General features: G+C 52.2%; 1 protein-coding gene across 1 annotated transcript in view; it reads left to right on the top strand.

Annotated features, from left to right (window-relative positions):
• CTDNEP1 (CTD nuclear envelope phosphatase 1) overlaps positions 1-4,454 on the top strand; it is a 15,069-nt gene extending 10,615 nt beyond the window's left edge. Inside the window, exons 7-8 of the mRNA XM_018575341.1 lie at positions 1,292-1,376; positions 4,372-4,454. Coding sequence (XP_018430843.1) covers positions 1,292-1,376; positions 4,372-4,432 — 146 coding nt within the window. The 3' untranslated portion in view covers positions 4,433-4,454. The remainder of the gene's footprint in view (positions 1-1,291; positions 1,377-4,371) is intronic.
• Positions 4,455-11,465: the final 7,011 nt, after the last annotated feature.

Here is an 11,465-nt window from a genome sequence, read left to right as displayed (position 1 = left end):
CCCTGTACGGTGTGTATGGCTTTCCTCTGAATCTCCCTGTACGGTGTGTGTGGCTTCCCCCTGTACGATGTGTGTGGCTTCCCCCTGTACGGTGTGTGTGGCTTCCCCCTGTACGGTGTGTGTGGCTTTCCTCTGAATCTCCCTGTACAGTGTGTGTGGCTTTCCTCTGAATCTCCCTGTACAGTGTTTGTGGCTTTCCTCTGAATCTCCCTGTACGGTGTGTGTGGCTTTCCTCTGAATCTCCCTGTACGGTGTGTGTGGCTTTCCTCTGAATCTCCCTGTACTGTGTGTGTGGCTTTCCTCTTAATACGCCTGTATGGTGTGTGTGGCTTTCCTCTGAATCTCCCTGTATGGTGTGTGTGTGTGGCTTTCCTGAATCTCCCTGTACGGTGTGTGTGGCTTTCCTCTGAATCTCCCTGTACGGTGTGTGTGGCTTCCCCCTGTACGATGTGTGTGGCTTCCCCCTGTACGGTGTGTGTGGCTTCCCCCTGTACGGTGTGTGTGGCTTTCCTCTGAATCTCCCTGTACAGTGTGTGTGGCTTTCCTCTGAATCTCCCTGTACAGTGTTTGTGGCTTTCCTCTGAATCTCCCTGTACGGTGTGTGTGGCTTTCCTCTGAATCTCCCTGTACGGTGTGTGTGGCTTTCCTCTGAATCTCCCTGTACGGTGTGTGTGGCTTTCCTCTGAATCTCCCTGTACGGTGTGTGTGGCTTTCCTCTGAATCTCCCTGTACGGTGTGTGTGGCTTTCCTCTGAATCTCCCTGTACGGTGTGTGTGGCTTTCCTCTGAATCTCCCTGTACGGTGCAGTGTGCGGCTTTCCTCTGAATCTCCCTGTATGGTGTGTGTGGCTTTCCTCTGAATCTCCCTGTACGGTGTGTGTGGCTTTCCTCTGAATCTCCCTGTACGGTGCAGTGTGTGGCTTTCCTCTGAATCTCCCTGTGCGGTGTGTGGCTTTCCTCTGAATCTCCCTGTACGGTGCAGTGTGTGGCTTTCCTCTGAATCTCCCTGTACAGTGCAGTGTGTGGCTTTCCTCTGAATCTCCCTGTACGGTGCAGTGTGTGGCTTTCCTCTGAATCTCCCTGTACGGTGTGTGTGGCTTTCCTCTGAATCTCCCTGTACGGTGTGTGTGGCTTTCCTCTGAATCTCCCTGTACGGTGCAGTGTGTGGCTTTCCTCTGAATCTCCCTGTACGGTGCAGTGTGTGGCTTTCCTCTGAATCTCCCTGTGCGGTGTGTGGCTTTCCTGTGGTCCTGTGATGTATGTACTGAGACATGTTGTATTTTGACTTGCAGATAACGCGATTCCTATCAAGTCCTGGTTCAGTGATCCCAGTGACACCGCCCTCCTCAACCTGCTTCCCATGCTGGACGCCTTGAGGTGTGTTAGTCCTACCGTGTCAGTCCCAAACATGTGTTTTCCATATTGGCCCTCCACGTGGTCGCACGAGGTCTCCGCGCTGGCCCCAGAATACACTGTATATCAGGACATGTCATCATCCATCACCAGGGCTCAGAATACATTGTATATCAGGACATGTCATCCATCACCAGGGCTCAGAATACATTGTATATCAGGACATGTCATCCATCACCAGGGCTCAGAATACATTGTATATCAGGACATGTCATCCATCACCAGGGCTCAGAATACATTGTATATCAGGACATGTCATCCATCACCAGGGCTCAGAATACATTGTATATCAGGACATGTCATCCATCACCAGGGCTCAGAATACATTGTATATCAGGACATGTCATCCATCACCAGGGCTCAGAATACATTGTATATCAGGACATGTCATCCATCACCAGGGCTCAGAATACATTGTATATCAGGACATGTCATCCATCACCAGGGCTCAGAATACATTGTATATCAGGACATGTCATCCATCACCAGGGCTCAGAATACATTGTATATCAGGACATGTCATCCATCACCAGGGCTCAGAATACATTGTATATCAGGACATGTCATCCATCACCAGGGCTCAGAATACATTGTATATCAGGACATGTCATCCATCACCAGGGCTCAGAATACATTGTATATCAGGACATGTCATCCATCACCAGGGCTCAGAATACATTGTATATCAGGACATGTCATCCATCACCAGGGCTCAGAATACATTGTATATCAGGACATGTCATCCATCACCAGGGCTCAGAATACATTGTATATCAGGACATGTCATCCATCACCAGGGCTCAGAATACATTGTATATCAGGACATGTCATCCATCACCAGGGCTCAGAATACATTGTATATCAGGACATGTCATCCATCACCAGGGCTCAGAATACATTGTATATCAGGACATGTCATCCATCACCAGGGCTCAGAATACATTGTATATCAGGACATGTCATCCATCACCAGGGCTCAGAATACATTGTATATCAGGACATGTCATCCATCACCAGGGCTCAGAATACATTGTATATCAGGACATGTCATCCATCACCAGGGCTCAGAATACATTGTATATCAGGACATGTCATCCATCACCAGGGCTCAGAATACATTGTATATCAGGACATGTCATCCATCACCAGGGCTCAGAATACATTGTATATCAGGACATGTCATCCATCACCAGGGCTCAGAATACATTGTATATCAGGACATGTCATCCATCACCAGGGCTCAGAATACATTGTATATCAGGACATGTCATCCATCACCAGGGCTCAGAATACATTGTATATCAGGACATGTCATCCATCACCAGGGCTCAGAATACATTGTATATCAGGACATGTCATCCATCACCAGGGCTCAGAATACATTGTATATCAGGACATGTCATCCATCACCAGGGCTCAGAATACATTGTATATCAGGACATGTCATCCATCACCAGGGCTCAGAATACATTGTATATCAGGACATGTCATCCATCACCAGGGCTCAGAATACATTGTATATCAGGACATGTCATCCATCACCAGGGCTCAGAATACATTGTATATCAGGACATGTCATCCATCACCAGGGCTCAGAATACATTGTATATCAGGACATGTCATCCATCACCAGGGCTCAGAATACATTGTATATCAGGACATGTCATCCATCACCAGGGCTCAGAATACATTGTATATCAGGACATGTCATCCATCACCAGGGCTCAGAATACATTGTATATCAGGACATGTCATCCATCACCAGGGCTCAGAATACATTGTATATCAGGACATGTCATCCATCACCAGGGCTCAGAATACATTGTATATCAGGACATGTCATCCATCACCAGGGCTCAGAATACATTGTATATCAGGACATGTCATCCATCACCAGGGCTCAGAATACATTGTATATCAGGACATGTCATCCATCACCAGGGCTCAGAATACATTGTATATCAGGACATGTCATCCATCACCAGGGCTCAGAATACATTGTATATCAGGACATGTCATCCATCACCAGGGCTCAGAATACATTGTATATCAGGACATGTCATCCATCACCAGGGCTCAGAATACATTGTATATCAGGACATGTCATCCATCACCAGGGCTCAGAATACATTGTATATCAGGACATGTCATCCATCACCAGGGCTCAGAATACATTGTATATCAGGACATGTCATCCATCACCAGGGCTCAGAATACATTGTATATCAGGACATGTCATCCATCACCAGGGCTCAGAATACATTGTATATCAGGACATGTCATCCATCACCAGGGCTCAGAATACATTGTATATCAGGACATGTCATCCATCACCAGGGCTCAGAATACATTGTATATCAGGACATGTCATCCATCACCAGGGCTCAGAATACATTGTATATCAGGACATGTCATCCATCACCAGGGCTCAGAATACATTGTATATCAGGACATGTCATCCATCACCAGGGCTCAGAATACATTGTATATCAGGACATGTCATCATCCATCACCAGGGCTCAGAATACATTGTATATCAGGACATGTCATCATCCATCACCAGGGCTCAGAATACATTGTATATCAGGACATGTCATCCATCACCAGGGCTCAGAATACATTGTATATCAGGACATGTCATCCATCACCAGGGCTCAGAATACACTGTATATCAGGACATGTCATCATCCATCACCAGGGCTCAGAATACATTGTATATCAGGACATGTCATCATCCATCACCAGGGCTCAGAATACATTGTATATCAGGACATCTCATCCATCAGCTGGGGTGAGAGGGTGCCGAGCACAGGGTCACCTGGTGGTATTGGGGACTCTCCACCTTCTCTATGTTTGGCTCTTCTGACCACTATAACGTTGAGGTTCCTGTGATACATTTTTGAATGATGTAACTTTATTGTGCACACCACTAACGTGCGTCTTCTCCTCTCACATGCAGGTTTACAGCCGATATCCGCTCTGTCCTAAGCCGTAACCTTCACCAGCATCGACTGTGGTGACATTGCGCCCCCGTCATCCCCCGTTCATCACCTCCCTTCCTCCGCCCCATCTACAGAGACGGACTGTACACCCCACCTGAGGAAGGAAGCTGCTGACCCCCCCGGCCCCCCTTCTCTAGGACACTTATCGGGGGGGAGGGGAGAGTGGTGACCATGAACTCTATGAATTCCCCCCGCCCCTTTTTTTCAGGGGCCGGTCGTGCGTGGGAAGACAGAGTCTGGTTTTTAATTGTAGACTTTCTTGTATAAAGAGAATTATTTCAAACTGTGTTCACTGATGTGTGTATATGTGTACACTGACGCGTGTGCTTTGGGGGTGGAGCCTCAAACTCCTCCCTAAACCGTTCAATCCCCTTCATATCAGGACCGCTCTCTGAAGACCCCATGAGCTGCAGTGCTGGTGCAATGGTAATATCTTCAGGTAAGTCACAGGGAGTGGCAGGACGACATCCGAGGTCCAGCCTTGAGGCCCCCCTTGAGGTCCAGCCTTGAGGCCCCCCTTGAGGTCCAGCCTTGAGGCCCCCCTTGAGGTCCAGCCTTGAGGCCCCCCCCTTTTTGAGGTCCCGCCTTGAGGCCCCCCCTTGAGGTCCCGCCTTGAGGCCCCCCTTGAGGTCCCGCCTTGAGGCCCCCCCTTGAGGTCCAGCCTTGAGGCAGAGGTAGTCAACCTGTAGGACACAGCCCACAGTTGAGGGAGTCGCCAGGTGCCGTGTGCTGCGCTAGATGAGATTTGAGAAACAGTCACGTTAGACTGCTGGGTTCAGGAGGATTGGACCCCGGCACAGAAGAATTGTAGGCCCGCCCCCGTGACCTGGAAGGCTGGGCAACTTTTCTTCAACTGTGCTGGATTTGTCTCTTCTCAGCCTCCTGACCAAGACGGTTAATTCCTCAGTGAGAGGTCCTCCCTGCATTAGCTTGTATTGCTCTCTTTGTAGCAGCTGCCGGTACCAGTGTTTCCTCAGCCTGGATCTGATGGCCTGTGGGACTAGCCTGAAATGTGACCTTCGGGCCCTGGACTCTGCATGGCAGTGCATTCCAGACCTGAGTGTACTGTTACAGTTGGCCCCGGAGCACTTTTAGGGTCCAGAGCTGTGGCACAGCCCTAGTTGTCTCTGTAGACTCGCTGTCTAAGCGGGCCCCTGGTCCTTGTGAGTCTTGCCTGGTACGTGACCTTCAGGCCCTGGGCTCTGCATTGTGGCCCTTTCCAGACCTGAGTGTACTGCATTAGCAGAGGCACAGCCCATTCATTGGGCACCATTTATGAATGTCCCCCCTCCACTGGTTGTTCTGTGGTAAGGGATTGAGCGTTGATGTCATCTGGTGGGTGGAGTGTTGCCTGGTAGGGACACCATTTTCCTGCTCTTATAAGCAATACGTGGACCTCTGGTGTGTTTTTACTGCCCACTTACAGAACCTTCTCAGCACCAGCTTGCCCATGTTTTGTAAGTACTTGAGGCTCGGGCTCATAATGGGCTTAGTTGCAGACCACCATGTGGAGATGGCATGTCGTCTGTAAGAAGCACAGGGGACAGTCCTGCTGCCACAGGAGACCAAAGTCCATTCTACTCTTGTGGTTCTGAGGGCATGCTCCCGGTATCCTCAGCAGGAACCGATGTCTGGGACTTCTGTCAGAGAATTGTCCTCACCTGAGTCTACTTTAGCTCCATCATGCAAAGCCAAGGCCTCTCCCATGTCCATGGGAAACTCTGTGGACTTTGACTGGGACAGACCGAGGCTCCAAGCGTCGCCCATCACCGGCCGAGTCCGTCTCTGACCCCCTTCCCCAAGCTCTTAAGCCATACTGAGCCTGCAGGTCTTGTTACCATCTGATCCAGAGTCCCTCCAGTAGGTCTTCGATGAGGCTGCTTTTCAGACTCGGTGGGGGGGGGGGGGTTTTTTTGTAACATTAGTCCGCTGTGTCCCTCCTGGCACCTCTAGGATCAGCCTTTTAGAGTCCCTACAACTGCAAAGACTTCTGCCATTTGGATCATTCCTTCCCGGGGGCTGGGGCCATTGTGTGGGATCTTGAGCCCCACGTGATCGTGTTTGGATTTTTTTCCCTTTCTGGGGGGAATTTGGTAATTGCCCACCGTAGCTGCCCCTGTGCTCCAACTTAACAGGCAGACCACCAAGAGGGGGGATGGTGTGCTCCCCTTCCCCCGTCATTTCGCAGTTCTATTCCTTTCTTAGATTGCCAGTTTGAGCTAACCAGCCTTCCGCCCGATACTGCCGGTGATTTTATTCTACCTAACCGTCTTAGATTGGGTTAAAGGTCCTGAGGGAGGACCCCTCTGCATGGAAGGTGGGCCCTCTCTTCACTAAGTAGGTGAAGCAAATGTCTGGAGCCTTGTGTTTAGCTGTGACGGCTTGTAAGGAGCATCAAAGCCGGTGTCCCCCATGGGGGATGATGCCACGGCTACCCGCTTGGGGTGCTGGCTCAGAGGTATATCTAACTAGGCCACCCTTCAAGCCTTGACGTCTCTTCAGACCGTCTCTTGCCACAGTCATTAGCCCCTGGTGCCTCTTGCCTTAGCGCGGGGAGCATTTGGAAGCCTCTTCCGCTGGTGGCTGTGGGGTTTGCAGCCAGAGGTTGGTCACTTGCTCGGTTGGCCTCTGTACATGGAGTGAGGACGCACATTCATGGGGGAGGGTTTTTCCATCATTGCAATGGGTCCGGGGGCAGTTTGCCGTCACAGCATTTGGGCACTCGGGTTACCCCCTGGACTACATTCTTTAGTCTGGTTTCCCTTCTCGCTGCCCTTTGCCATTGTTTGGGGGGTGTCTGCGCTTGATGGTTCTAATGAGTCCCTTCCAGTACCTGGTCCCCGTCAGCCCTCTGCCTCCCCCGGGGGACCTTTCACCTCTTGCTCTTTTGGGTCCTGGTTCTCAGGATGTCTCTAGTGTTCTTGCCTTGCATTGACCCTCCCAAGAGAGGATCAGATTTCTGGACTCTCGCATCTCTAATGGCTTCACCTGCAAGCTTTGCTTGGACCTAACCTCCGATTTACCAGGTGCACATTCATACTTACATAGTGCTTGAGGTTAAAGACACCGCTCCATCCAGCTCAACATTGACATAACTCTAGGCTGTGTTGGCTCATTCAGAAGCCCCGCTCTCTATAGAGCAGGGGTCTCAAACCTCCGGCCCTCCATCTGTGGTGGAACTACAAATCCCATGAGGCATTGCAAGATTCTCACAGCCACAGATGACTCCCGAAGAGAGATGCATCATGGGATTTGTAGTTTCATCACAGCTGGTGGGCCGGAGGTTTGAGACCCCTGCTCTATAGAGTCTTCATGGCCACCTCATCTGTAGGAGATATTTTCCCTTCGGCCACCTTAAGGACGGGAATGTCCTCCTAGAAGGATCTCTCCTTCCTCTTTGGACTCTGACCCTCTCAGACTCCTTTCCTGCGGCTGTAAACGTGATCTTTAGACCAGGCTTGTAGTTCCTGGCGTCACCTTTCAGTTTCTTTGGGTGAACGCAGTGCTTTATTTATTTTTTTGTATCTGGGGGGGGGGCTTGTCTGATCCCTCTGACCAGACTGTTCCCGTTTTGTCATGCCTTGGTCACCCTACTTCTCCTAAGTAAGGCTTACATGGGTTCATTAGTCTCATCTGTCACACAGATGAGACTATTGGACCACCTCCATTCTTCTGGCCTTCCTGCTATGTACGAGTTGGAGATTTAAGGCTTCGGCTTTGGGTTGGGTTATACCGCCGCCTAACCCAGCTCAGGATCACCTTTCCTCCAACCAGCTTCCTAATGCCCTAGAACAGTGGTTCTCAACTTTTTCTAGGCCTTGGACCTCTTGGTGAGCTCTCAGGTGGTCAATGGTGCTCTCTGGCGGGCTGTCTGCTGGCCAGTCAGTTCATTCACCTCCCCTCACAATGCATAACATGGTTACGCCCGTCCGCTCCCCTCCTTCTGATCCTCCCCGGCCATTGCTGCTGCAGTGCCATCTAGCGGCGCGGCCGGGGGAACTGATACTAAGAGGCTGAAGAGCTTCTCACCTAGCACGGCACCTGGCGATTCCCTCAAGTACCTCTGCCCTAGGATGATGGATGTCCTGCTGTACTGAATGCCCCCAGCTCACATTGTAACTGCCCCGGTGCTGCTTGCAGCATGCCTACTGATGCACCATCTCTAGAGTCTTCCCTTGCAGCCGCCTCATCTTTGTCTAAGGAGGATCCAGTCATTCATAGCACAGAGGTATGCTGACTGCAAAGGCCACAGACATGTTCCCAGCAGCTCTAGTGGCTTCCAAGCCATCCACCATTACTGATCCTGAATCTCTCCAGTCCTTGTTAGATGAACCTGCCCATGAGGAGTCCGTCTTTTTGTCAAGACCTTTCCAGTCCACCTGCTGCTCCAACTTTTCCTTTTAAGGAGGCTGGACACGCCTACTGACGAGATGTTTGTACTTCCCTAAGTGCTTATAGCCCGGAAAGTGATCCGCCCCTTCTGTGGGTCTGGCATTGTCCCACCTTAGCAAAGCGTCCACCATCTTGCTGGCAGGAAGCACATACTTCATGAGTCCCTCTCTAGAGCCTCGTTCCCTCTGACAGTCTCTGGCTGTGACTCTGATCTGTCAAACCTTGGCTGACATTTCTAGGACTAGTAGACGGTGGTTGATCCCTTGGTCATGGAACGATGGTTGATGGGCTGTTGGAGATTTCCAGCATCGATCTCCTGTCGGTGGACATGTGAAGACTATTGGCTGACGTTGTGAGCTGCGGAGGTGGCATTGACGCACTGCTTCCCTGGGTTTGGACGGCATTTGAGAGACGTTTCTTTGACTCTTCCCTGGGTGCCATCATCCTGGTCCCCTCCTCGGGTTTATCAAAGTGCGACTTGTCTGTGTCCGCACCCAGATTAGCAGATCTCCTCCATGCAGCCCTTTGATTTCAGGGGTTCTACTCCATTGAAGGTCTTATGGAACAGGCTGTCATTGTCCCAGTCTGTGATTTCAGGGGTTCTACTCCAACCTGTTCACACTTCCCAAACCAAAAGGTCGCATTCACCCAATCTTGGATCCCAAACCCCTAAATGTCTTCAGTCCGGCTCAAAAATTCCATCTGAAAGCCACAAGGACGGTCACAGCCTGAGGGAGATGTTCTGGTTTATGGACACCAGGATGTGCTTCTGCTTGGCCCCATCTTTTCAGCTCACCATCTCTCTCTACACCAGGGGTAGCCAAACTCCAGCCCTCCAGATGTGGTGAAACTACAAATCCCATGATGCATCTCTCTCCGGGAGTCATGCCTGTGGCTGTGAGAATCTTGCAATGCCTCATGGGATTTGTAGTTCCACCACAGCTGGAGGCCTGGAGTTTGGCTACCCCTGCTCTACACTTTGCTGTGAGCCCTTTTCATTCTCAGTTTGAGGCCTTGCCCTTCGGCCTATGTTCACCAAGGTGCTGGCCCCACTACTACCCCTCCTGCACTCTCGGGGCATTCCCATGGTGGAATATCCAAACAACCTACTGCTGAGGAAACGGTCTGTTCTGGCGGGGAGTGTAGCCCTGGCTGTGGGTCCTGAACCTTTAGAGATCAGTGCTGGAACGGACTCATTGTTGGGAATATCTGGATCTAGTCCTTTGTCTAGTCATTGTGCGGCGGGTCTCCGTCGGGTTCGGGCGGTCGTTGTGCGGCGGGGGGTCGTGATTGGCGCCGGATTACATCCATGGAGACGGTTTTTATTTTTTAATTAAAGGATTTTATCAAAAGTCCGGACTTGTTACTATTTGATGTGACCCTTCAGTGACTGGGCAGTAGTACAAGTACCCCTTATGCACAAGAGTGGGGGGGGGCGGTGGCATCTGGGTACCCCCGATGCAAATAAGCCCCCCTTGCCCGCAGACCCCCACAACCACCGGGTCAGGGTTGTGGGTAAGAGGCCCTTGTCCCCATCGGCACGGGGACACCCTCCCATTCCTCCCGGTACATGTTCCCTCCCATGGCTCCCGGTACATGTTCCCTCCCATGGCTCCCGGTACATGTTCCCTCCCATGGCTCCCGGTACATGTTCCCTCCCATGGCTCCCGGTACATGTTCCCTCCCATGGCTCCCGGTACATGTTCCCTCCCATGGCTCCCGGTACATGTTCCCTCCCATGGCTCCCGGTACATGTTCCCTCCCATGGCTCCCGGTACATGTTCCCTCCCATGGCTCCCGGTACATGTTCCCTCCCATGGCTCCCGGTACATGTTCCCTCCCATGGCTCCCGGTACATGTTCCCTCCCATGGCTCCCGGTACATGTTCCCTCCCATGGCTCCCGGTACATGTTCCCTCCCATGGCTCCCGGTACATGTTCCCTCCCATGGCTCCCGGTACATGTTCCCTCCCATGGCTCCCGGTACATGTTCCCTCCCATGGCTCCCGGTACATGTTCCCTCCCATGGCTCCCGGTACATGTTCCCTCCCATGGCTCCCGGTACATGTTCCCTCCCATGGCTCCCGGTACATGTTCCCTCCCATGGCTCCCGGTACATGTTCCCTCCCATGGCTCCCGGTACATGTTCCCTCCCATGGCTCCCGGTACATGTTCCCTCCCATGGCTCCCGGTACATGTTCCCTCCCATGGCTCCCGGTACATGTTCCCTCCCATGGCTCCCGGTACATGTTCCCTCCCATGGCTCCCGGTACATGTTCCCTCCCATGGCTCCCGGTACGGGTTCCCTCCCATGGCTCCCGGTACGGGTTCCCTCCCATGGCTCCCGGTACGGGTTCCCTCCCATGGCTCCCGGTACGGGTTCCCTCCCATGGCTCCCGGTACGGGCTCCCTCCCATGGCTCCCGGTACGGGTTCCCTCCCATGGCTCCCGGTACGGGCTCCCTCCCATGGCTCCCGGTACGGGCTCCCTCCCATGGCTCCCGGTACGGGTTCCCTCCCATGGCTCCCGGTACGGGCTCCCTCCCATGGCTCCCGGTACGGGCTCCCTCCCATGGCTCCCGGTACGGGCTCCCTCCCATGGCTCCCGGTACGGGCTCCCTCCCATGGCTCCCGGTACGGGCTCCCGGTACGGGCTCCCTC

Source organism: Nanorana parkeri, unplaced genomic scaffold (genome assembly GCF_000935625.1).
Source record: "Nanorana parkeri isolate BGI_ZX_2015 unplaced genomic scaffold, ASM93562v1 scaffold3806, whole genome shotgun sequence".
Lineage (NCBI taxonomy): Eukaryota > Metazoa > Chordata > Amphibia > Anura > Dicroglossidae > Nanorana > Nanorana parkeri.
The sequence above is the reverse complement of the archived record's forward strand: the minus strand, read 5'-3'. Positions and strand labels throughout refer to the sequence as shown.